Source organism: Pteropus medius, unplaced genomic scaffold (assembly GCF_902729225.1).
Source record: "Pteropus medius unplaced genomic scaffold, Ma_sr-lr_union100, whole genome shotgun sequence".
Classification (NCBI taxonomy): domain Eukaryota; kingdom Metazoa; phylum Chordata; class Mammalia; order Chiroptera; family Pteropodidae; genus Pteropus; species Pteropus medius.
Window position 1 is genome coordinate 605,183 of NW_024354550.1, and position 27,103 is coordinate 632,285.

At 36.6% G+C, this 27,103-nt stretch overlaps 1 protein-coding gene and 1 non-coding gene across 2 annotated transcripts; both read right to left on the reverse strand.

Moving 5' to 3' along the window:
- Nucleotides 1-6,059: 6,059 nt before the first annotated feature.
- Nucleotides 6,060-6,133, reverse strand: TRNAA-UGC (transfer RNA alanine (anticodon UGC)). The gene has a single exon. It is a non-coding gene; the product is annotated as a tRNA-Ala (tRNA).
- Nucleotides 6,134-12,830: 6,697 nt separating this feature from the next.
- On the reverse strand, nucleotides 12,831-25,086 carry COMMD2 (COMM domain containing 2). Its single transcript, XM_039855053.1, has 5 exons — nucleotides 24,937-25,086; nucleotides 24,769-24,846; nucleotides 23,956-24,038; nucleotides 18,176-18,349; nucleotides 12,831-13,414 (listed from the first exon to the last, which is right to left on the reverse strand). The coding sequence occupies exons 1-5, from the start codon at nucleotides 25,001-25,003 to the stop codon at nucleotides 13,217-13,219; spliced, it is 600 nt and encodes a 199-aa protein (XP_039710987.1). The 5' UTR covers nucleotides 25,004-25,086; the 3' UTR covers nucleotides 12,831-13,216.
- Between the last annotated feature and the right edge of the window lie 2,017 nt (nucleotides 25,087-27,103).

Below are 27,103 nucleotides of genomic sequence, written 5' to 3' on the forward strand. Positions count from 1 at the left end.
AAACAAAATTGGCCATGAATGATTGTTATTGAAATTAAGTGATGGGCTTTAAGGGTTCATTATACTATTCTATCTACTTTTGTAATGTTTGAAATCTTCTAAAGTTAAGAACAACAACTGCATCTCTGCAGAGGGTTTGCCCATGACGTTTCATCATTAGAAGGTCCCTCTATGTTTTCAGGAATAATGGAACTTGCAGCCCTGCAGATGAATTCAGTCTCCACCTGTTGCAGATAAGCTTCTTTTCAACCTCCGCGGATGATCCAGAGATATTAGGGCCAATATTTACTCAATGCTCACATTCTGGCTACTGAGTTCTTCCCCACCACAAGCACTGTCTTCAAGGAAACTTCTCATAATCAGCCCTAGAATGGTGAAACTTTAGGTTCTTTATGTTTGGGAATGTGCACCATCTCATTAAGTATATAGACAGAGGGTTCAGGCACTGAATTTCTAAATGGTAAAAGAAACTCTACCTGTCTTATTTTATTCCTCTTTTAAAAAATTTTTTTTACTGGTATAAGTTGAATGAAAAGGAGTCTGTTGAGGGTGGCTTGAAGAACAACTGTCTGGCTACCAGGACATAATAACATTTTTGATCTTAGTAAAGTTTATGGCAGGGGCCTTGTTCTGGAATGTAGTCCTCAGTTTTATAAACTCAGGAACTTAAATGTCAGCACATGTAGATACAATGGGACTCTAAGGGCTGATGAATGCAATAATTAACTTGAGATGGAAACATAATTACAAGCAGACCCCAAATCCATGTTTGCTGGTTAGCACATTTCTGGCTATGAGAAACTTTTAATGCAAAGCCAAATTATAATCAGAAGAGTATTTGGTGAGAACAAACTCTAGAATAGTGAGTTTTTAACTAGAAAGAGTTAGCATCCCCAGGAAGATGGGGAGAGGGAAGGAGACTTTTAGAGAAATTTTTGTGTGTGTTTTTTCTCTTAGCATATGTCATTTGGAATGGCATACTCAAAGTTATAATTCGATAATATATTTCAGGTGAGATTTAAACTCTATTGTTTTCATAATAAAATCATAAAAAGCAAACAAAGTTCAACAAAATCTTCTTGGCTGGTGACACTCAGCTTGCAGGGTGGAAAGCCACAAACATGGCTCTCTTTAGGGTCTAAAATTTTTCATTTTTCAAAATGAGGTGAGAAGACATTGTTCATGGAGGCACTAAGCAAAAGCCATACATGAGGCAACACATTTGCAGGATGCAAATCAAATTTTCTATTCTCAAATTCTTTCTCATTAAACAGTTTTGTGATGAATATTTAGCTTATCATTAACCGTGGGAATTGATATAGAAATGTATCTGTTACTTATAAAGTATTACGTACTTTATAGTCGATAGTATCACACTATAAAGCACTACTACAGTTTTGTGACCAAATTCTGCAGCTAGGCCAAACCACTATGTGGTTATAGCAGGCATTTGATGATCTCAGCCTTTATTTTTCTCCTTTCTTCCTTCCCTAAACACCTTATGTTCATTTGGGGTTTGCTATGGTTCCTGGAAAGATGACTCCACTCTTGTTCTAGCACATTCCAACCCCTTAAACACAGCAACTGATTTGTAACCTAAATCAGTACAATCAGAGTAAATCTGAAAACTTTTCCTAATAATGATACTGGAACAAAGATGGGTTCACTTCCCAAGTGCCTTTGGCAGCCATCTTTGGCCATGAGGAGGGCCTAAATTAGAAAAAAGCCAACCCCAAGGTAGGGAAGAGCAAGAAAAAGATAAGTAGTGGTCACTGGGGCCATCGCTGGGCCACTGGATCAAATATGCCTAAAACCAACACTATCTCTGGACCCGACAGTTATTTTGTACCAATGAATTATTTTTACTTTGTCATTTTTAGTTGTAGATGAAAGCACAAGTGATGGATCACAGCACTGCTGAATCTGGATTGTTTGAATTTCTTGTTCTGCAACAGGCTCAAATATCAGTGAAGCAAGTCACAAAGAAAAAAACTCTATTAATTGTCATGTTCTTAATTTTTGCAGTATATAAGAATAATGTGGAGAGCTTTTACAAATCTCAGGCCAATTAAATGAGAATCTATAACGGTGAGAGGCTCAGAAACAGAATTTTTAAAAATTCTCCAAGAGATTCCAAGGGGCAGCCTAGGCTGAGAACCACTGGTCTCAGTAAATATAGGCTGTGTTCATTCAGCGGAATCTGCAGACTAAATGTCCTAAATATGTCTTCTCACTACAGGAAAAAAAATAAAAGGCTGACGTGTAACTTGTCTTGTGAGGTTAATGCAAACCATAATTGTGTGACAGAAAAGCAAAATTTATTTGGAGCCTTGTTTTACTTTAAAATATATGCAAATTTTGCACTCTACTCCGTTTTATATTCCTTTCTCCCTCTTTTTCTCTTCAGCATTTAATAGTTTACCATGTACCAGTCACAGTGACAGACACCAGGGATACATAGGAAAACAAAAATACATTTCCTACAATCCAGGAAAAAAAAGTAATGAAGCTATTAACTGCAACAAAAGCTGTTGAATCTATATGGGCAGCATGGAGCACTATGTAAACTGAAGGGAGGGGCTCCTGACCTGAAGGAAATGAAGTTTAAGCTGAACACAGAGAAATGCATGTGAGTTACCTTGGTAAATGATAAAAGAGGATCCAGATTGTGGAAGGGACAGAAATGAAAGAACATGCCATAGGAAGAGGAGAATGCTAGAGATGAGGTTGGAGATAATGGCAGGAGCCAGGCTTTTATCACAAAAGCCATGCAAGCCAACTGAAAGATTTTAAGTAGTCAAAGGATGTGATTTCTCTTTTTGAAAGATAATTCCGGCTGTTATGTAGAAATGCATAGGTGGATGTGGGGAGGGTGGGGGAAGAAAGCTTAAGAGGGAGTCGGGGAGACCAGTTAACTGGAGGCAGATACAGTAGCCCAGTCAAGAGCATGGAGGCCACAGGAATGGAGAGAAGTGGACTAATCTGAGTGATATTTAAGAAGGTGGAATTGATAAAACTTGGTAATTGACCAGCTGTAGTGAGTGAGGGGGAGAGAGAGAAGCCAAGAGTGACACTCATTCTCTAGTTTGAGCAACTGTGGCTGGCAATGTCATTTCTTGAATACAGACCACTAGAAGAAAATTGAGTTTATAAGAGATGAGTTGAATTTTGTTTATCATGAGTTTGAAGCACCTGTTAGACATCTAAATGCAGAGAGCTGATATGTAATTACAGTGTCTCAAATTCAGGTAAGCAATATTGGTTAGAGATCTATAGCTGACAATTATCAAAAAATTGATGGTAATTAAAGCCAAGAGAATTAACCAAATTACCTGGTATAAGTCTGTAGAGAGAAATGGCTTAGGGTAAAGCTGTAAGGAAAATCTACAACTAAGAGGAGCATAGAGAACAGAGTCTTACAAAGAAGAATGAGAATACACCTCCAAAGATGTAGGAGGAAAAAACAGGAGAGTGTTTCTTTCTCTCTCTCACACATATACATATACACGAAGATAGGGAAGGGCATATTTTTTAGAAAGAGAGTGATTAACCTGTCAAATGCTATTGAAAGACCTAGTAAGATGAGGACTGAAAAATGTACATTGGATTTAGCAACATGGAAAGTCCTGGACATGTTACCAGGAATAGATTGAGAAGGAAAGGTGAACTTTTTCAGTAGTTACTGAAACAGAAAAGAGAGAGAGTATATGGTAACTTAAGAATGATGTGAGTCAAGGGATATTAAGATGAGATAGACTGGAAAATGCTTTTTTTAATGGAAAGAAATCAGGAAGATGGATAAGTAGACGATACAAAAGCTTCAGGATCCAGAAATGTGAGAGATGGCTCTACTGGATTGGAGAGAAAGAGGACTATCAGTGCAGAGAACAACAAGGATTACAGGTTTGTTCATCAGAAGTAGAGAGAATTCCTATCTGGTCACTTCTATTTGTTCTGTGAAGGAGGCAGTCACTGAGGGAGAATGAGAGGGGGTGGTGGGTGGGTCAGAGTAAAGGGGAGTGGAGGTTTGAGATAGTTGTTGAAAATGGGAGACTGCTGACTAGGGAAACATTAGGCTAGTCAGGCAGTGTTAAGGGCTTGAGATTGATGACCATTAATGTATAAGCTTGATAACCTGTGTGATTCTGCATGTTTTTCCTGTCTCTGTAAGCCCATGAACTAGCAAGAAAAAAAGATGACCAGCTGAATTCATATATGGTATGCAAGATAGGTGCAATGGAATAGGTGAAACAGAAAGGATTTAGAATATTGACAGTGATGGCTTATTTGAAGTGATAAGTTGTGAATCCAAGCTGGATAAGAAGGAAAATATCAATAGATGAAGGCTGTCCAATAGAGAGTAGGATAAGAGAATTGAAGGTTCATTTGAAGCTCAAGAAATGGACTGTGGGAGGTAATTATCCAATGAGTTGGATCAATTTCAAAGAATAGACAGTCGGACATTGTGATTTCAGAAATAGAATAGTTCAGGTGGGGACAATGTCCAGAGTATACCAGTGGAAGCAAGTAGCTGAAAGAAACAGGGAAGACCTTGGGAAACAAGATCAAGAAAATGAGAAGCCAAGGTGTTGGATGGATCATCCACATGCCCAGTTTGATGGAAGAACTTGGGGGAGAAGAACAGTTGGAATCTAAAGGCCCTGCTTAATCCTGCTGCCGCCCATTGCTCTGATCAATTCTATCCTCACTTAACTCCAGCCGCATCAACCTCCTCATACTCCCTCAAACATACCAACCTCATTCTCACCTCCAGGCATTTGCATATACTTTTCCTTCTGTCTTGAATACTCTTCTTCCAAATATTTCACAACTCACTTTCTCACTTCAGATTTCTGCTCTAACATCATCTTGTAGAAGTTTTCTCTGATCAGTCTACCTAATACGGCAGCTCTCAACTCTAACCCCTCTCTCTAACCTCTAATCTGTTTTTATTTTTCTTCAGAGCATTAAGCACACCTAAAATTAGCGCATTTATTTTCTTTATTATCCATCACACCATTAGAATGTAAGGTCAATGACAGCAGTGATTTTCTCTTGTTGCCACTATACTCTCAGCACCTAAAACATCCTAGAACCTAGTAGGTCTCAATAAATGCTTGTTGAATGGATGGATGAAGAGAAAAGGGGAAAAATCCAGGAAGTACACAAAAAGCAGCTATTAATGATAAAGGGGGCATAGCTGAATGGAATAAATTCTAATGAGCTAGTGCTTTGAAACAAGGGTGAAAGAGTAAAGTTTGAAAGGCACAGTGGGCAAATGACACTGACATGCCCTCCCTACACATTTCTGAAATACCCAAGGCTCCAGAGAACGTTGACCTGTAGTAGAAAAGGAAAAAAAAAAAATGGGTCCAGAGGGGAGAACCAGATCTAAGGTTGCAGTGACAGTGGTTCATTCTGCACAGCGGCCATAATCCATACCACAGCTCAGGTTACAAAAGTACGGCCTCTGATTTTTCACTGTCATGCCTTTTGATCATTTCTTGCATAGAATGCCCATCTTACTCATTCATCTGCTCAAATCCTGCCCTTCTCTCAACAACTGAGAAATTGTTTTCTCACAACTCCACACTGAAGTGCTTTTCCTAACTCTGAATTTTCACAGAGCATATTGTATATACTATTCACACACTCTCATTTACTGATTAATTTGCTCATTAATTTCTTTAACTACTATGTGCCAGGTACTATTCTAGGCAGTTTCATTTGATAATTACTGTTTTATTTTTTTTATCTTATTTCTGCAAGCAAACTACATTAATTAAAAGAATTACAGTGAAACTACCAGATTATTGTAACTTTTTTTTTCTCCCTCTTTAATTCCTCCCCATTCTCCCATTTCCACCACTGACCTACGGATGTTGCCGTCTCCCCTTAAGAACTGGATCTCTGAAGGTGGGGTGTCTCCTCCCATGTACTCTCGGGAGCGCACACGGGGCTGGCACACCCGGAGGCTGGCACACTCGGGGCCTGGCACCCCCGGTTTACTCAGGGGGACTAGGTGCACTCGAGACCTGGCACACCCAGAGCATGGTCTGTGGCTCCACTTGGGGCACGAACCCAGGACCTTCTGCGTGCAAAGCGGACGTGCTAACCACTACACTATGGAGCCACACCCAGATTATTGTAACTTCTAATGAAATAGTTTATAGACATGATGGAGAGGATACAGGAACAAATAAAAGGAATAGTACAGCATTAAAAGAAAAATACTAATTAAGGTTCATTTGAATCTTCATCTCCCTAATGAACTAGGAGATTTTTATTATGAGAGTGTAGGACTCAACCTATATCCTAAAATAATGCCTTTTTGATGCCTATTTGCACAGCTATTTTATAAAAATCCCACTTTTATGAAATAAAGTATGCAAATTTACAAAATTAATCTAATTGTATTTTTATCTTCTGTAACATTTAGAGTTATTTAGACCCTAACTTACGCAGAGAATAAAAAAATTGGAAATGTATTAGGTGCTCTGCAGAATCAGGGGCAGCTCTGAAATCAGGCCCTTGAAGAACAGGACCATTGTCATGAGGCCACGTAACAGGCTATCAAGCATCTTGCAAGGCTGCCAAAACCATTCTCTCTGACTCCTCGGGTTCCAAAGTCCCAAGAGAGAGGTTTACAGGCTTATCACAAATAGTGGAAGACATGGTCTCTTGTCTGACAGTCCTACCAAACTACCCAGTTAAGAAGAGGTTATTACCAAAAGGTAGATTGGGGTGCAACCACCCATATAGCAAAAATGATCAAGGGAAAAAGTGCCTTCCTGATGTCTCTAGTGAGAACTACTCACTCCCTCTCTTATGTATGCAGAACTCATTTGTTGTGTTCCTTCTTACACTTAATCACGTTTGATTAAATCAATGTTGTTTACCTTCCCATTTCCTCTACTGGCTATGAGCCTCAGAAGCAGTGGCTGCAGCAGCTGCATCATCTGCAAAATAGTGTCCTAGAGATCCCTCAGTACACTATTTCAAAATTTGTTCAGAGATATTCTGAAGAGTGCACTTAAGCAAAAGTAATGCACTTTTCTCTATTCCACTATAGACAGTTTATAAATTTTTAATAACTTTACTTTTCTAATACGAAAAATATACAAAATGAATATGGAAAGACATAAATTCTCCCTAGTTGCTTTCCTATCTTCTCTAAAGCTATAAAATGCCCAAAGAACATTCTTCATTTTAGTAGGAAATTTTTCAATTTAAATAAAGAATATAATTTTCTTTGGAGCTGATTTCTGCTAAAAATTTCTTCAACAATTTAGCTGACTAGCTCCCTACCTGATATAACTTTTGAATAAGACTAGAAATAAGACAGTTTGCTGGAGAATAACTCTTCTAATAACTGGCTAGGAAGAATTCACTTTCAGAATTTTCTAATTTGTATCTGGGAAGATAATTCTAGAAAACCATCATTGTAGAAAACACCTTATTAAATTTGTCAGATTTATAAACACTATAAAATAAAATGCAACGGATTAATTCCATAGTAAAACCAGGAATAAGACTCAAATACTGTAACAAGTAAGGGGAGTGTTCATACAATGAGATATTATTCAGTCACAAAAAAGGTATGAAGTACTGACAGACTATAACATGAACCTTGAAAACATTATGGTAAGTGAAAGAGGCTAGACACAAAAAGCCATACATATATTATAATTCTACTTATCTAAACTGTCCGGCAGAGGCAAATCCACAGAAAGTAGATTAGTGGAAATGAAGAGTGACTGCTAATGGATATGGGTTTCTTTTTGGGGCTATGAAAATGTTCTGTAATCAAATAGTGGTGATAGTTGCACAACTTTGTGAACATACTAAAAACCACTGAACTATATATTTTGAAAGGGTGAATTTTGTGTTATGTGAATTATTTCTCAAAAATAAAACAATTTTTAAAGGGAGGGTTTTAATGAGCGGTTTGGCATGAAAATAAATTGTTCTAAGGGCCTAAGAAAGGCATGGAATTTGGTATTTACATCTAGACAAAGTGGAAGGAAAAAAGCATAGGGGAAAACACAATAATTACATCATTAGAGTCTGAACATTAAAAAAAGGTTTTAATTACATTGCTCATATCATGAGACAAATCATTTTTGCCTTTGAGGTATGAAAAAATTGCCTGCAGCCTTTCTTAGTTCTGTATGAATTGTGCAATAGTCTCAGCTGCAAATCAAGCAATTTTATTATGTTGCAGCACTTAAACTCATTCGAGCTTTGTAAGACCTTTTTATTTGGAATAAAAAAGCATGGTTTGCAGACCATGCCAGGAAATCATATCCTAACCATCTATACTCACCCCAGTGAAACTCAAAGACTTCCCTGGATTTTCTTTTCCTCATTCTCTGAATTTTAATCACTGTGTTTCTAGTCTTTGAGTTAACTGAGAAGCCTTTTCATTCTGTGAACTAAGCACATTCCTTCAAAACCACAGGCATCCACTTCTCACTGGATTTATGACAATCACAACATTGGCATGCAGGTAAAAAAAAGAACTCAATTTGCTTTCCCCATCACACCTCTGGTTACCTCAGGGAACCCCATTTCACTGAAAAAAGGAGTAAAGATAATTTCTGGCATCCCATGTCCAAGAATTCCAAAAGGATAGATTCTGCCGTGATCTATCCTTTCCTCTGCACATTTCTCCATCTCTAGCCATTGAATCATATTAGAGTTTTTGCCTTCCAGAAGAAGGTAGAGTTCCAAGGAAAAGAGGTTCCAACAGACAGCAGCCCAGAGGAGCTTTCCTTTTTCAGAACAGGCTCCTTAGGAGACTCCCTTTTGCAGCTTAATGAGTTTACGGGTTAAACAATTTTCAAAGATGCTATAGCATGAGAGCACTCTAAACTGAGATTAAGACTTTATTCTTTGTTGGACTCACAATATAGATCACTATAAGCACTTAATAAATATTTAACAAAACTGAGTCAGTACCATTGTAAAAGAGCTAGGTTTTAAAGGTTTTAAATTTGCTTTGTTTTTCCTATCAACATGCCACATGTAAATGGGTGGATTATAGCTCAATGTTAGAGAGTAAAGAGTAAGAAAAATTAAGACTACGAGAGTTAAAAGACCTCATATGGTTTATGAGAGAGGGCAAAAATCCTTTTTTCTGTGTTTCCTTTTTTTAGCTGGTTGTTGGGCACACCATTCTGCAAGAGAAAATATGATAACTGCAAGAGAGGAAAATGAAAATTGTGGTCTTTGCAACTAAAAAGCGTCAATTTTGGCTCAAGCAAAGTAAAAGAGCATGGCTTCCAACTTCGATAGCCATGTAATATTCCTAATGATAACAAACATAATTCACACTATAATTATAAAAAAAAAAAAACCCTCATCTTATCAAAAGTTACTTGGGTTTAATGGCAACAATCTGAGTAGAAGCCATATTCAGAGTATATTAATGCAGATATTTGTATGCCACATGCCCCTTTTCACTTTTAGTCCATTAAGGAAATAAAATTACTTTTCCTACATTTCCCCATTATCGTAAGTGGAATCTTATAGACTCATGGCTATCAAACATAATTAAGTCATTTGAGTTCCTGGGCAGAGAGGAGTAGAGCTATATAAATAGAAAACAAAGACTCATTACTATTCAGTGATCAAACCATTAAATACATAATTTAATGCCATAAAGTATATCTTTGTTTTCTCATCTCCATAGTACACTGTTTTGCAAAGCAGAGAAATAATGGGCTTACTGTGCTTTTATAATTAAAACATCACTTGCAAAGTCTGTAAAGCTCATGGAACTAACCACATTAATGGTGGAGTTGGACTTTTTCTTTTTTTTTAAGTATTTAAGTTTGAACATAATAGTCATGGTGGTTTTAAAAGTGAATATATTTAAATTGGAGGCAATGTTTTACGAGAGATATCCTTTTCACCAAAATATTTTTTATCATTTGTGAAAGGAAAAGAGATGAAAATAACCTATGATTATAGAAACTGTGAAAGGGTAAAGCTAAGGAGGGCCTTAATCAAATATGTATTTTTAAAAATAAGTACAGAGACAAGTAAATTAAAGTGGTAAGCCTTTAATATAGCAGCTGACAGAATTTCCTAAGCATAAGAGGGCTGTAAAAAACTACCAAGAATTATGTGGTTTCTTTTGGAGATTAAGAACAACACAGATGTAATATTACCCAGAAAAGGAGAACTGGCTTAGATAATGTCTTGAGATTCCCATGCTTCTTTCACTAGTATAAAGAAAAAAAGAGAAAAAAAGGGAATCTAGACCAAGCCAGTAAGTGAAACCCTAAGCATGTCCACCTGAGTCTTTTGGAGGCTGAGTAGTTTTGAATAGCTGAGTTTTCTGGAGAACTATGTGTATATCATTCCAATAATTAAAATTACTAAAAATGTATTTAAATTCCCCGATATTTTCTTCTTCCTTCAACTTCAAAGATTTTTTAAAAAATATTATGAGTCATCAAGCTCATTATAGAAATATGGAAAGAATCAGCCATAATTCTATTACCTAGAAAACTACCAAATAACATTTTCTGTTTCTTAAAGTATATTAGACATAATTCAAGGCTACAAAATAATGAGATCCTCAGTCTACATGAGTATTTTCTAAAGCCTAGTACCATGAGAAACATTCTGTATCCAAGGTCCTATTTAGTCCCCACAAGTCAACGAAGTAGGTGTTATTTCTATTTTAGAGATGAAAAAAAAACAAGATTTTGAGAATTTATTAAGGATCTATAATAAGCCACAGAGCCTAAATTCAAACCCTTTGTCCAGCTCCAAAGACTGACCTCCTAAACTTCTCATAGGATTATATCCTAAAAGGCTACATACTGTTATGAATTTTAAGGGCACCCACATATATATCCTTTATACACTTTTACTAATTTTTCAAACTTTCCTTACTGTCAAGTTCTTGTTTTTCAGTTTTCAAAGAAGGTATATTTTATCGTTTCCCCACTAACTTTCCAATTTGCTGCTTTAAATTTGCCTAAGCTTGTAACCATAGATAACAAACAAGCTCACTGACATCTTGTGAAACACAAAGGAGACTTCCAGTGGGTGAAGTACATATAGACTTTATGATACATATGTTATATCCTAGTACAGCTCTGTTCTGAGAGCTGAGATGTTACTGTTCTGGGTTTGTGACATAAAAGATATGACACTTAAGTCTAAACAGGCATCAGCCAATCCTAAAAAAATCAGCATACTCATATCTAAAATGTTTTAATAAGAATTTAGATAGTTATAAATGGAAAGGCACATTACCCAGAGTTAAGAAACTTAGTTATACAAAAGAGTAGAACAGTAACTGTACCTGCAGAAAATATGTTCATATACAGGCTACCAAAAAAAAAAAAATTCAAATGTGCCATAAAACAAGGCAGAGGAGTCCATAAGGGTATGGAATATTTAAACAAGGAAAGGAAGAGCCTCATTCCATGGTCTGAACTAAAAGGTGAGCCTCAGGTTCAAAAAGTTAGAGGAGACTGCTCCCAATTAACTCTGGCCCAAAAAGGTAAAGGCAGAGCATAAGAAAGAATAATGGATTATAGAAAAAGGAGGCCAGGGGAGTTTGATAAAAATGAAAAAAGACTAACACATGCTTTCTTGTTTTGATTGGGGTAAGAACATCGGATATGAAGTAGAAGAAAGATTGCCCTGAGGGGACACAGGGCTATTATTTTAATCTTGGCTGGGGTCAACCCCGCTTATCTTCTACCAAATGTGAACAAATAAGACTCAAAGAGCTATTTTTATCATCTAAGCTTGGCAAGCATGTTGCTTTTAAACCAGATGATATATGTTCCTATTTGATGTGTTATATAAAGTTTCCTTTTGTTTGTGATGTTAATATAAAAGTTTCATTAATCATCACTATAATTAAAAGTTATTTGATTATAGTTTGCTAATATCTGATATAGTTATTTTGTAACTGCAGAACATATACCTATGGGAAAAGAGTGACCCAGATGCTTGCAGGGGACGAATGGGTGGCAATTTCAATTGTGCTTTTCTTTCTCTGGCTTCTGTTTCTTGCTAGGCTCTCTCATAAAAGAAAGAAGAAACATGATGTCACTCTGACCTAAAAATCTCTAATTCTTAAGAGGCACAGTGTCAATAGAGTGTGTACCTTAAAGTCTGATGGTTCTAAAGGCCTTCCTGGGTTGCTTCATGTGGATGAGACTCTCAGAATAAGACCCTGACCACATACTTACGACTGAACCCCTATTTCTACCCTTCCATATGATTTTTCTCCTTAAGTATCCCTGTGTCCCAATACTCTTATCAAGCTGATCTGACACATCAGTATCCGAGTTTTTCAGGCCAATAGCTTATAGTTGCCCACTAAAAAATAAAACAAAAATCAAGTTTGTAAGGAAGAGATATTTGCTTGGAATGTAGTAAACGTGGTCTCCCTTTGCCTTCTTTATACTTTATTCAAATAAAATTATAAAGTGTGACTGTAATTTATATCCAGATAATTAAGAACTAATTATCTTACTTCTGCACACATTGTTTATAAATATAAATGACAGCATGTCTCTTAGATGCTTTGGGTACTACGGGAAAAAAGTAGTCCTTGATGAAATGCAATAATGAGTACTATCATACAAATCATACAAATTTGAGTACTAAATATTTAAGCTAATTAGCCACAACTCAAACTTAAGCCACATGGCAAGTACTTATTATCTTCACATGCAAAGAAAAATGCATGAGCTGCCTAAACGATATAGCATTTTAAAAAATTCCCATTTAGTTCCAAGTATTCTGTGGCTATTAATGTCATAGATTGCTTTTAAAGGTCAAAAACATTAAACTGTCTAGAAACATTCTGAACAGTAACAGTACTGCACTGTCAATTTTATTTTCAAATTTTGGTCAATAAGGAGGAAAATAAAGTTAAAGTCAAAAGAGCATCAAAAAAGGATACATACAGAAGATATGAACAGTACAGATTCACTTGCAGTTGATTCAATCTTATTTACACATTTAAAATATAAAACACATCTTAATTTTTCCAGAAGCGGACCAGGAAAGGAACTTTACTTTAGCTTTTTAACCTCAATATCTTGTCACAGGAAAAGAACTTGCATGGACTCTATTGTATTTATCACCATCAATAATATAAAAAAGTATTTAAAAGTAACTGCTTCATATCATTAATTCACAAGTGAGTAAAAAAGAATAAACCTTAAAACTGGGACTACTTGATGTTACGCACAACTCTCCTACAGTGGTTTGTTTTCATCTCCTCCAATGCTTGTTCCAATTGCTGAATCAAATGGAGCAGGGTAGCTGGGTCTGTCTGCAGAACTTTGGTGTTATGATCTTCATTCTGCTTAAGGTGTAGCTTTAGAGTCACTGATGGTTTTATCTGTTGCCTGAGGCTTCTGCTTGCAAGCTTGATTTTAAATGGAATAAGAGTATACAAACTACTTAATAATCATGCTGAATACATATTTATAATTACCTTATACCATATACAAAAATCAAATTTCAGATGAATCACAGACTTCAAAATGAAAAGTAAACTTTAAAACCTTTGAAAAGAAAAAAGAAATGAGACTATCTATGCAACCTTCTCCAGTGTGGAGGGATTCTTAAACATGATATACAAAGCACAAATCACAAAGAAAAAATTACAAATTTAATTACATTAAAATTATTAAATTTTCTTCAAAGGATACCTTAAGATGGTGGGGGAAAAAGCCACAAACTGAGAGAATATATTCTGTAACACATATACCCCAAAAAAGATTAGCATCCAGAATGTATGAAGAACTGCCCTGATTTATAAGAAAAAAAAACACAAAACTAAGAGAAAAATGTGCAGAAAATCTAAGAAAGCACTTCACAAAAGAAGTAACACAAATAAACATAGGCAAATACACTCAACTTTATTAGGAATCAAGAAAATGGCCAATAAAACCAATGGCCAATAAAACCAATGGCCAATAAAATACTGTTTACACATATCAGACTAGCAAGAAGGAAAAACCTATCCATAATGAACACTGCAACTGGTGGGAATAGGAACTCTTATCCATTGCTGGTGAGAGTGATGAGAAAATTGCTTTGGAAAAAAATAACTATTACCAGCAATTTCACCCCTAGGGATAGGCCTTAAAACTCTTACACATATAAATATATTCACAACAGTATTTGTTTCTAAGAGTCAAAGTTAGAAACAACTCAAATATTCTTTAACAACAGAATGGACAAATCCAAAATATTCATACAATGAAATGCTTACTAAATGGCACTATAAAAACATGAATTTTCATGGATAAATCTAAAAAGAAAATGTTCAATAAAAAAGCAAGTTGCAGAATACATGAAAATCTAAGAAATATAGCTTACTGAAAAACCATGTGTAAAAAAATATATAAAGAAAGGATTAACAGAAAATTCAGGATGGTGGTTACCTTGAGGGGGCTGGAAAGGGATTGTCATTGGGGGACTGATTCACAGGTACTGGTTTTGACCAATTTCTTAAGCTTGCAACGGGTACTTGTTTCATTATTATTCATTAAACTGAATATAATCTTTTGTTTGTACAATATACTCTAAAATTTTAAAAAATACATACTATCGACATATTATTAAAAGAAAAAAAATCCACTAGAAACAATGACCAACTTGGAAGTGATGGTATTTAACCCTACTACCAGAGTGTGTTTTCTAAAGACCATTCTCTCTTAAAGTAACCAGGACCTCATGGAAGTAATTTAAACGTGGATTTCAAGAATGGGACAGAAATTGTACAAAATGAACCTGAAACATCTTGTTATACAAGAAAGCAAGATTGTTATCTAAGACTATTGGAGTCATGTCAAAAGGACAAAAAGCCAAACTGAAGAGACTTCCAAGTACTGAATCCAAACCTAAAATTTCAGGATTAATTTAATATCAAACAGAATATTCTGACTAATAACTTCTTCCAATTAATTTAGGCAATTTTGGCATCCAAAAGAACTCAAGATACTGATCCAAGGCTGAAATTTAATGTCTCAAAATAATTTGGAAATAATAGGTCAATCCCTTTGGGTGAACTAGCCCCCAAACATAAAAAAGGTAGCTTTTAAAACAGTGGTCCTCAACCTTTCTGGCACCAGAGGACTGGTGCTCCTAAGAGAATCTAATGCCTGATGACCTGAGATGGAGCTGAGGCAGTAATGCTAGCGCTGGGGAGCGGCTGCAAATACAGATAAAGCTTCACTAGCTCGCCTGCCACTCACCTGCTGTGCAGCCCAGTTCCTAATAGGCCACAGACCAATATCAGTCTGCAGCTCAGGAATTAGGGACCCCTGTTTTAAAGTATCTCTTTAAGATCATTTCTCTAGTACAGAATATTATAGATAGGCAAATGGTAATAAATGTGATGAATGAAAATACTACTTACTCATTCAATTATGCATTGTTTATAGTTCTTTTTCCTCTATATCTGCACTGACAGAGAGGGACCAAATATATTTAAGAGTGTATTTGAGCCATGAATATTTTGCTGAAAGACTTAAGGTCACTCAATCTATCCTTCAATTTTTAGACAACATGATATCTAAATAACCTTACAGATAAGTATTTATTCCATTCTTTAAAATTCCCAGATAATATCCGTAATGAACGCCCAGTAAGATATAATTAGGCCTAATTTTATCTCAGAAAGAAATATGAATGACACTCAGGAGTACATAGTAAAGAATAGTAGATCACAAAGTTCTTGATATGGACTTATTTTTTAATGGGGAAGAAATTCTGTTCTCTCTGTAAAAATAACCATGGCAACTTTAAATGAATCAGCCCTAAAGGTATCATTCTCCTCAATCTCAGATGAATTCAATTTACTAATGCTATTAACAAAGGCACTAATTATGCTAGTGATTTATGAAATATGGGAAATGCATCTATTAGTAACTAAAGTATGATGTCTAATTTATTTTCCATAAGCAACTGTATAATAATTAGATGGTAACTATCCATTCACTACCAGCCTCCATGAGACAAATCAGTTAATCAAAAATGAAAGGTTCTGTATCTTGTTACCAATTTCTCAGCCTTTAAGCTGGTCTTCATTTAAATCTTCTTCCAATAAGCAAAAGAATACACTCTGGTTAAAATTCCTTATAATAATTTCAACTAATAAGCTCAGGAAATCAATTAGTTGTCTTGAGTAGCTTTTTTAGTCCTTAAATGCATTTCACCATGAGGTAATACACATTCAGTATACCTTCAATTTTAACCATATTAATCCTTGCAGTAACAGTGCTATTCAAACTCACTTAACTGGAAAAATGAGCTCTCTTGAGTTCAACTTCAGAAAATTCAATTGTTTAACTTTCTAACTAATGGAAAACTTAAAACAAATCAATAAAACCAATAAAAGAACTTCTAATAATATCCCTAAAGTCAGAAGGTATATATCCCCACACAAGAAAAGATGTATAAGATAAATTACTGCTGAACCTTGTGAACATGACCACCCCTACATCTCTTCCACCTGATTATTATGAGAGGCCTTAAACATAAAGGCTTAACCACAGTGATCTCCTGCCCATGAGCTCTACAGGACTTGTTGCTTAAGATGTCTTCAAGAGCACAAATTGTCTTATTCTTTACCATCTCCACACGTTATAAGTATACAAGAGATATGTGACAAATAATTTGCTTAAGAAGGTGCTTTACCACCACTCCCCACACCTTTTTCATATTTAGCAGTGAATGCTTATTATGTGCCAGGTATTGTGCTGGGGACAGAGTAGTAAATAAAACTGCAGGTCCTCTAACAAGAACCTGCCCTTATGGAGGCTATAATCTGATTTATACCATATCCTGTGTTAATATCCAATCAAGCACTCATCGCACTAGATTATAATTGCTAATCTCCTCTAACTGAATTTCTATAACTTATCTGGACCACCTTACCATCATTCAAATCGGGAAGAATCTACTATGACAGTGGTTTATAAACTTTATTGTACATTAGAATTACCTGGGTGAATGGGGAGCTTTTAGAAACCCTGATGCCCAGGCCAAACCCCATACTAATAAATCAGAATCTCTGAGGATAGAACACAGAATTTTTTAAATCTCCCAGGTCATTTCAATATGCAATAAGGTTTGGCTAGTATGCTATATCATATATTCAGTATGCTCATTCCCATATACATGTGAGCCTTTACAGCTTATACTGTCTCCTGTCAAAAATATTTACCACCCCCCTCCAAAAAGAATATTTACCTTGGTTTTCTCCATTCATTTATCCTGAAATCTCACCTCTTTCTGTTGAAACTTTTCTGGATCACTCCTCTGTACACTGAACTACTTGAGCTATAGCTTTTTAAAAATACTAGTATTACTTTGATTTAAACAATTCTATTCTTTCAAAACCATATTTTATAACTATCTTTAATTACTGGTTATTTTGAGAACATCTAATATTCCTAACCAGACAATAATATCTTTTCCAGCTGAGAAAGTAGCTTACACACTTGTTTCCCATAGCATTTAGAACACCTCTAATCAGCAAATGGATGACATTCAATAAATACTCTTAGTTATCTGTCACTGCTTGATAAAAGGCTACATGCAATAGTCTGAAAACTCACTTTTGGTTATTTATATGGTTTTAAAAAACAGCTGAATCTCACAAATATAATGCTGTATGAAGAAGCCAGACATAAGAGAATATTTACTGAATCATCTCATATACAGAAGATAAAGAGCAGCAAAAGTAATCTATGTACTAGAAGTGAAGAAAAGAGGGAAGGAGAAGTAATTGGGAAGAGGCAAGGAGGTTGCTGGTCATGGGTAAGTATTGGTTTCATGGGTATTTTTACCATGTGATAATTCACTAAGCTGCACACTGATCTGTATATGAGTATGTGTTTATTTAGAAAAATTTTTAAAAATCTAAGCACTTTGAAAATCTGCATAACCATCTCCTTTTCCAAAATAATCTATTTCTTACAAATTTTGCAAATTAAACTGATTCGAACACATTAAAATTATAAAATGAACTATTTGTGAAACGCGCTAAAAATGAACATTAAAAAAACTAGCTTCAAACCAGAGTTCGGTTAAGGTGGTAAAGAATACAATAAACCTTAGGACATGAACCTAAAATAAACGAACATTCTATTTCAGGTTAAAAAAAAGGCCATACCTGTACATCTAGTCGCCATTCAAGGCTGTGGTAACTGGGAAGGTCTGGAGCCAATTCACTCAGAATAGTTCTGATCTCCTTTCTGTTGTCCAGATAAAGCTGAAGCAACAATTTATTCAATTCTTCAGAGAATCCCAGAACAAAAACAGAGTCTTGAAAATCCAGTTCAGAAATCTAAAAGTGAATTGAGTTCAACAGAACATCAAAATTTACCTTTGTCTAGTAAATGCTAAAATACTGGATATCTAGAATATGCGGAAACATGGCGGAGTGAGAGACATCCCCAGATCTCTCTTCTTGAAACAATAAGCTGAACATATAAAACTCAACAAAAATCACTCAAACTGCACACCAGCACCTCTGAGCGTGGGATCTGCACATAAGAGCTACCACAGGCCAGAACCCCGGGTGTAGGGCAGCGGACTGAAAGAAATAAAGAAGCTGCCTCTCACAGCCCACTGAGCTCCCTGTAGTAGGAGGGGGAGAGGAGAAGGTGCAGACTTCCCTAAACAGTCCTGCCTGGAAAGCTGTGAGCTCCATGAGGCAGGCGGGTGGCAGGGTGCAGTCATTAGGGAAGAAGGCAGAGAAACAGGACAGGACCTCAGAAAAATAGCAGTTGATTCTTACAAGCCACTGTTGCAAAACAAAGCCCGAGCTGCACCCTCCATACACTCTGAGACCAATCACCGTGGAGCCGCAAGGGAATCTGAGCAAAAGTTGCCAGGAATGTCGCTAATACTGACAGGGACTGAAACTGAGGGTAGTAAGCATGATTAAATATCTACAAGAAAATAAGAAAGGCATTTTTAAGGCTTTATATGAAGCAGGGATGCAAGAGGCTTAGACGTCACCTACTAGAAACCAAAAGAAAAACACCTTCTTTGCAACAAGCTAAAAAGAGACCTTTATATAATAAACCTTTCTGGGAAAACAGAATACACTTCCATTAATGCCCAGGAGGAGAAACAGTCCATTTAAGCATCATGAACAACCAAGGTGACAAGACATCTCAGAAATAAAGAGAAAAACCTCCAGAAAATAAGCTTACACATATAGAAATATGTGACTTAAACGACAGAGAATTCAGGATGGTACTTCTGAAAAAAATCAGTCAATTCTGAAACAAGTCATAGCAACAATTTCAGGAATTGAAAAAATTAGATAAGCAGAACAAGGAGACTGAAAACCTCAAAAAGAACAGAATAGATCTTCTGGAGATAAAAAAAAAAAAAAAACCACACTGTAACAGTTGAAAAATGAAACAGCAAGCTTGGGAAATAGAGTTGACCAAATGGAGGAAAGGATTAGTGATATCAAAAACAGAAATCTAGAAATAAATCAGAAGAAAGAAGAGAAAAACTGAAGAATGAAAAATAATGAGAGAAATTCAAGAACTAGTTGATACCATCAGGAGAAGAAACATAAGAATAATGGGCATTCTCAAAGGCGAGGAAGCATTTTCAAACAAATAGTTGACGAGAATTTCCCAAATCTAAGGAATGAGCTGGAGCTTGAAATTCAAGAAGTCAACATAACATCCAATCACCTCAACCCGAAAAAGGCTCCTCCAAGACATACTGTATTAAAATTACCAAAAATCAATGGAAAAGATAGAATTCTCAAGGCAGCCAGGGAGAAGAAAATGGTAACTTATAAAGGAAAACCCATTATATTATCATAGGACTTCTCAGCGCAAACCTTACAAGCCAGAAAGGAATGGAATCAAATATTTAAACTATTAAATGAAAGGAACTACCAGCCAAGAATAATGTATCCAGCGAAGCTCTCCTTTAGACATGAAAGAGAAATAAAGACCTTTCCAGACATACAAAAATTCAGGGAATTCACCACTACAGGGCCTGCACTATAGGAAATTCTGAAAGGGGTCAGTCATCTAAAACAAAATGACAAAAAATCATATACATATATATATATATATATATATATATATATGTATATATATATGTATACACACACACACACACACACACACACACACATACGGAGTAAGGTGATTATCAGGCAAATAGAAGCAGAGCAGTGCAATCCTTACTAAGAACAAGGCATTATAAGCTTAAATGATAAGAACAGAATTGCTATAGCAATATAGTAATGACTGTTCAGCATACATAGGGACAATTTGAGATACCAATGACTAAAAAGGGGAGGATTCACAGATCCAAAATCACAAAAGGGAATCATCGCAGGCCTGTCTTCAAAATCAGGAACGAGCCCAAATAAACAACCAAACGCTTCATCTTAAAAAACTAGAAAAGGAAGAACAAATGAAGCCTAAAGTCAGAAGGAAAGAAATCATCAAAATTCGAGCAGAAATAAATGAAATTGAAAACAAAAAAGCAATAGAAAAAATAAATGCAACAGAGCTGGTTCTTTGAAAAGGTCAATAAATTGACACGCCCTCGGCTAGACTCACTAAAGGAAAAAGAGAAAGGACACAAATAAACAAAATCAGGGATGAAAGAGGGGAAATTGCAACAGACACCGCAGAAATACAAAGGATCGTACAATACAAGAACACTATGAAAAAGTACACAATACCAAATTCTGTAACCTAGAAGAAATGGACCAGTACTTCGAAAAATACAACCTTCCTAGACCGAATCAAGAAGAACTGGAAAATCTAAATAGACCGATCAGCAGTATGGAAATTGAAACAATCCTCAAAAACCTACCAAAAAGTAAAAGTCCAGGACCAGATGGCTTCACCAGTGAATTCTAGCAAACATTCAAAGAAGATTTAATACCTATTCTCCTCAAACTCTTCCAAAAAATCGAAGAGGAGGCAACACTTCCCAACTCATTTTATGAGGCCAATATTACCCTGATATCAAAACCTGGTACAGATAACACACAAAAAGAAAACTACATGTTCATGATATCCCTCACGAACACAGATGCAAAGATCCTAAATAAGATACTAGCGAACCGAATACAGCAACATATTCAAAAGATTATACACCACGATCTAGTGGGCTTCATCCCAGGGCCACAAGGATGTCAACATACGCAAATCAATTAATGTGATACACCGCATAAACAAATTAAAAAATAAAGAATCATATGATCATATCAATAGATGCAGAAAAAGCCTTCGACAAGATCCAGCATCCATTTATGATCAAAACACTTAACAAGATCGGTATAGAAGGAAAGGACCTTAACATAATAAAGGCCATATGTGACAAACCCTCAGCCAACACTACACTTAATGGTGAAAAACTAAAAACCTTCCCTCTAAGATCAGGAACAAGGCAAGGCTGTCCACTATCACCACTGTTATTCAATATAACATTGGAGGTCCTAACGAGTGCAATCAGGCAAGAGAAAGATTTAAAAGGCATCTAAATAGGAAACGAAGAAGTCAAACTGTCACTATTTGTGGATGACACGATTCTCTATACAGAAAACCCTAAAGACGCCACGAGAACACTACTAGAAACTAGAAACAATAAGCAGTAAAGTTTCTGGATACACGATCAACGATCAACGTTCAAAAATCCATAGAGTTCCTATACTCTAATAACAAAGTGTCAGAAAAAGAAATGGAAAAAATAATTCCTTTTGCAAGTGCAACAAAAAGAATAAAATACCTGGGAATAAATCTAACAAAACATGTGAAGGACCTATATCATGAAAACTACAAGACCCTATTAAAAGACATCGAAGAAGATACAAAGAAATGGAAAGATATTCTGTGTTCTTGAGTTGGAAGAATCTACGTAGTTAAAATGACCTTATAATCTAAAGCATTATACAGATTTAATGCAGTCTTTGTCAAAATCCCATCGGCATTTTTTAAAGAAATGGAACAAGAAATCATCAGATTTGTATGGAAGCACAAAAGACCCCAAACTGCTAAAGCCATCCTGAGAAAAAAGAACGAGGCTGGAGGCATCACTCTGCCTGACTTCAAATTATACTGCAAAGCGACAGTAATCAATGGTGCTGGGGAAACTGGAAAGCTACCTGCAAAAGAATGAAACTAGACTGCCGTCTATCACCACACACCAAAATTAACTCAAAATGGATTAAGGACCTGAACATAAGACCTGAAACAATAAAATGCATAGAGGAAAACATAGGAACGAAACTCAAGAACCTTGGACCTAGAGAATTTTATGAATTTGACCTCAAAGGCAAGGGAAGTAAAAGCTAAAATAAATGAATGGGACTACATCAAACTCAAAAGCTTCTGCTCAGGAGAAGAAATCGTCAACAAGGTAAAGAGACAACCATCCGAATGGGAAAATATATTTGCAAGCAACGCCTCTGATGAGGGCCTAAGACCCAAAATATACAAAGAACTCATACGACTCAATAACAACAACAAAAAACAAATGATCCAATCAAAACATGGACAGAGGACCTGAACAGACACCTCTCTAGAGGACACACAAATGGCCAACAAATATATGAAAAGATGCTTAACATCGCTAGCTATTAGGGAAATGCAAATCAAAACCACAATGAGATGCCATCTCACACCTGTTAGAGTAGCTATAATCAACAGGACAAGTAGTAACAAATGCTGGAGAGGATGTGGAGAAATAGGAACCCTCATACACTGCTGGTGGGACTGCAAACTGGTACAGCCACTATGGAAAACAGTATGGAGGTTCCTCAAAAAACTAAGAATTGACCTACCATATAATCCAGCAATCCCTCTACTGGGTATTTACCCCAAAGACTTGAAAATTCATATCCGTAAATATATTTGCACACTGATGTTCACAGCAGCATTATTCACAGTGGCCAAGACATGGAAGCAATCGAAGTGTCTTATAATAGATGATTGGCTAAAGAAGTTGCGATACATATATACAATGGAATATTAGTCTTCCGTAAGAAGAGATGAAATACTGCCATTTACAACAACATGGATGGACCTCGAGATAATCATGCTATGCGAAATAAGCCAGACAGAAAAAGTTGAAAATCACATGATATCACTTATATGTGCCATATAAACCTAAAAGCAACAAATGAATAGGACAAACAAACAGAGACTCACGGACATGGATAACGGACTAGTAGTTACCATAGCGTAGGGGATAGGTGAGGAGGGGGGAGGTTGATGGGGTAAAGGGGGTTAAATATATGAAGGTATGGGAAGGATGAAGTGGGTAAAGGGGATCAAATATATGGTAGCTGAAGGAAACGAGACTTTGGGTAGTAAACACACAATAGAATATACAGATGTCAAAATATAATGTACACCTGAAAATTATATAATCGTATTAACCAATTTTACCCCAATAACCTTAATTAAAAATAAAATAAAACAAAATACTTGATAGACACAAAGAATATGATATTCCCTAATTCCTTTCTGTCCAGTAAAAGAAACAACACTCCTTAAAGGCAACTCTTGCCTACTATTCCAAAATCTGAGCCTGATACATAAAAATTTTAAAGTATAAAAAGAATTGTCAAAATGCAATTTTCTCTCCTATTTTCTATCAATCCAGATACTGCCAATATATAAGAAAAGTAAACCATTTAATTCTCCCTCTTCTTAGGATACATACTAGATATATAGGTCAATAACCTACAGAATTAGAGGCAATTCTAATTACACTAACATGAGGTATTCATGCCAGCAGATCACATTATAGTCATATTGTTTAGGTATGGCTTCACCAAGTCAATTAGAATGTATTAACAATACTGAAATAAGCAGGTACCTGTCAGGACTATGATGTAGATTATACGTGACCTGAAGGTCTGGGTAATACAAAAGAGTGCAAAGAAACTCTTACCATTAGCTTTGAGCTTTCAGTGAGGAGATATGTTAATCCTTCCACACCATGCTGGACAGTGTCACTACTCACATTGAGTTTTCCTGAGAAAAAGGAAAATTTAACAAATAAATTATTGTGTGATATTTATCCTTTTATTCAAACTCTTATTTAAGAATAAGTATTATCCATTATTTCATGTTTTCTAACACTGCAATTAAAAATAATGAGTTGGTAATAGCCTCGTGTTCCTTCTCCACTCTCAGCCACATGCGTTTAGTATTTCCAGACACGTAACTTTCTTTACAAAACACACCCCTGGAGACTAGTACTGGGCGTATGGTCCCTCTATTGAATACGCAACTCCTTCAAGCCTGGCAGAAGAGGAACTCAACAGGGACTGACTTAATCTCAAACACTGCCCTTCGTCCAACCAAGGAGGGGGAGTACCAATATTTCATCAAAAGTAGATGTGTGAACAACTAATAACAACCAAACACTTGCATGATACTTGCGGCTCACCTGGCTATTCCACACACTTTGGTGCGTTTAAGCTTTATAGTATCTCTACAGATGGTATCGTGTCTGTTTTACACTGGAGGAAGCCAGCTTAAGAGATGCTTTAAAACAGAAGCTTTTTATCTCACAGCCATTTAAGGACAGGCAAGATTTGAGCCCCGACTGAAGAGTTTTATTCTAAACCTTCTGGTTTTATTCTACCACAATGTCAACAAGACCCTCGAAGTCGCAATAACTCCTTTCTCTCCAGGACGACAGAGAATAGCTAGCACTTCCCCAGCACAGCTTATAGGGCCGCGCCCCTTCCCTTCTTACTAGCTGCGCCATCGTAGATCTTGGGGTTCGAGCCTCGCCTCAGGAACTCCACCGCAATCCGCCCAAACTCGGCGACCACTGCAACGGAAGCCAGGAGATTATGAGCGCTGGGCGTTCCCCCCCACCCCCCCCCCACAGAACACCAGCTCCGCTGCCGCGTCCCCTAACCCGCGCAGTCCACTTGCGGCAGGAAGGCCAGGTGCTCCTTATGCTCCTCCGACAAGTCCAGCAGCATCTTTGCTACGCAGCGGATTTTGCCCCTCAGCGCAGACCCCGCCCTCTCCACTTCCGGGGCCCGCGTCCAAGCGCGAAGGAGCTCCGGCGCGTCAGCATCCCGAGCTTTGGGTTCCGGACTGAGGCAGGCCTATTCTCAAACACACCTGTGGTGCATACTGCGGCGGGGCGGGTCAGAAGATTCTTCTGTTCGCAAATATCTCGCAAACATTTCGTGTGCTGGGTGCACGGTGCTAGGCTCTGTGGGAGACGAAAAGATGTTTAAAATGTGCGCACGCCCCCTCGTGGAGCTTACATTAATAATACCAATAGCTAACATTTGTTAAGTATTGTCAGGGACTGTTCTTACATTTAACTCGAGTTCACAAGAACCCTATGAGGTAGGTACCATTATTGTTCCCACTAAACCTAAGGAAACTGAGAAGTCGAGCGACTGAAACTAACTTTTATAGAGCAATTACTTTGCACAGAGCTTTTGTATATGTTATCTTACTTATCTCATTTAATATGTTCAGTAGCCCTGATCTTGTTCTTACAGATAAAGAATCAAAGCTCCAAAATTACATAATGAGCCAGTGACAGTGCTGGGAGGATCAGTTCCCTTTACCACCTGTTCCAAAGCCCATCTTTCTACACAGGAGGCTGAAAAGTTTGTAACAAGTTATGAGTGATTATAAATTAGGATAAAGATGATGACGCCTACAATGACCTATGCTTGCAGAGGTCAGAACAATGTCTTTATTCGTATATGCTGGGTGGTGTGTGAGAATTTGGTCCCTTTCCCAGTGGTCACTTCTCACCTGCTGTGGTTCAGATATAAGAGACTATAGAATTGGTAATTGATAGGAATATGACTCCCCAAATCTCACCCTTTTGAGTAAGGGAGGGGAGATGAGAAACCTAGGGAGAAAGAGAGACACTTCTTATCTTACATCTAGGAATTAAGACAACTCTTTCTATACCATGAGTCTCCTGGGCAGAAATGAAAATGGAAAGTTTTTCAACTCTGCTGTCTGTGTCTACCTTGTCCCTCATGTCTGACAAATTAAAGTCATTTGTTTCCTCCACTGGGGCACAGAAAAGGCAGGTCTTTGAACTTGTTAGAGTAATTAGGTCTTGAAGCGGTGTTTGCAGAGAAAGCACATTTTTTACTTAGACTGTAAGTTGTAGATCAACAAAAATGGCATAATTTCCTGAAGAAGCTTTTATTCGTATGTTTTTGAGAAAATATCCATTATTTAAGAAGAATTTTCAGAAAAGGTAAAATGATTCTTTTACAAATATATAATGAACACATCAAAGATTGTATTGAAATTATGAATTAATGAAGGAATCAGTAAAGTTACAGTAAGAAGCAGTTTCAACTGGTTCAAAGGAGATATTCAAGAACTATACATATAGAGATCTCCCTGGATTTATGATGGAGTTTTGTCCCAATAAACCCATTGTAAGTTGAAACTATCATTAAGTCGAAAGTGCATTGCGTACACCTACTGAACATCATAGCTTAGCCTAGCCTACCTTAAATGTGCTCAGGACATTTATATTAGCCTACAGTTGGGCAAAATCATCTAACACAAAGCCTATTTTATAATAAAGTGTTGAATATCTCATGTAATTTATTGAATACTGTACTGAAGGTGAAAACAGAATGGTTGTAGGGGTATTCAGCATTAACATACATAGCTGAAAGCACACTGAGCCTGAAGAATATTTGAAGTATTAAACTAAAAAAAAAAAAAACCCAAAAACCAACGCTGGCAACACAATACACTGTAGAGTGTCCGTTGTTTACCCTTGTGATCTCAAGGCTGACTGGGGGCCTGCACAACATCACCAGAGTATCATACTGCATATTGCTAGCCCAGAAAAAGTTCAAAATTCAAAATTGGGAGTAATTCCAGTTTCTGTGGAAAGCATATCACGTTTGCATCATCATAAAGTCGAAAAATCATTAAGTCAAACCATTATATATAGAGGACTCTCTGTAGAGGGAATAAGAAATGCCTAAATGAATTTACAAATAGATAAAATATTATACCAATGTGATACAACCTTTCTTTTCTGTGATGAAGTGGGGGCAGGGGAGGTGAAGGTAGAG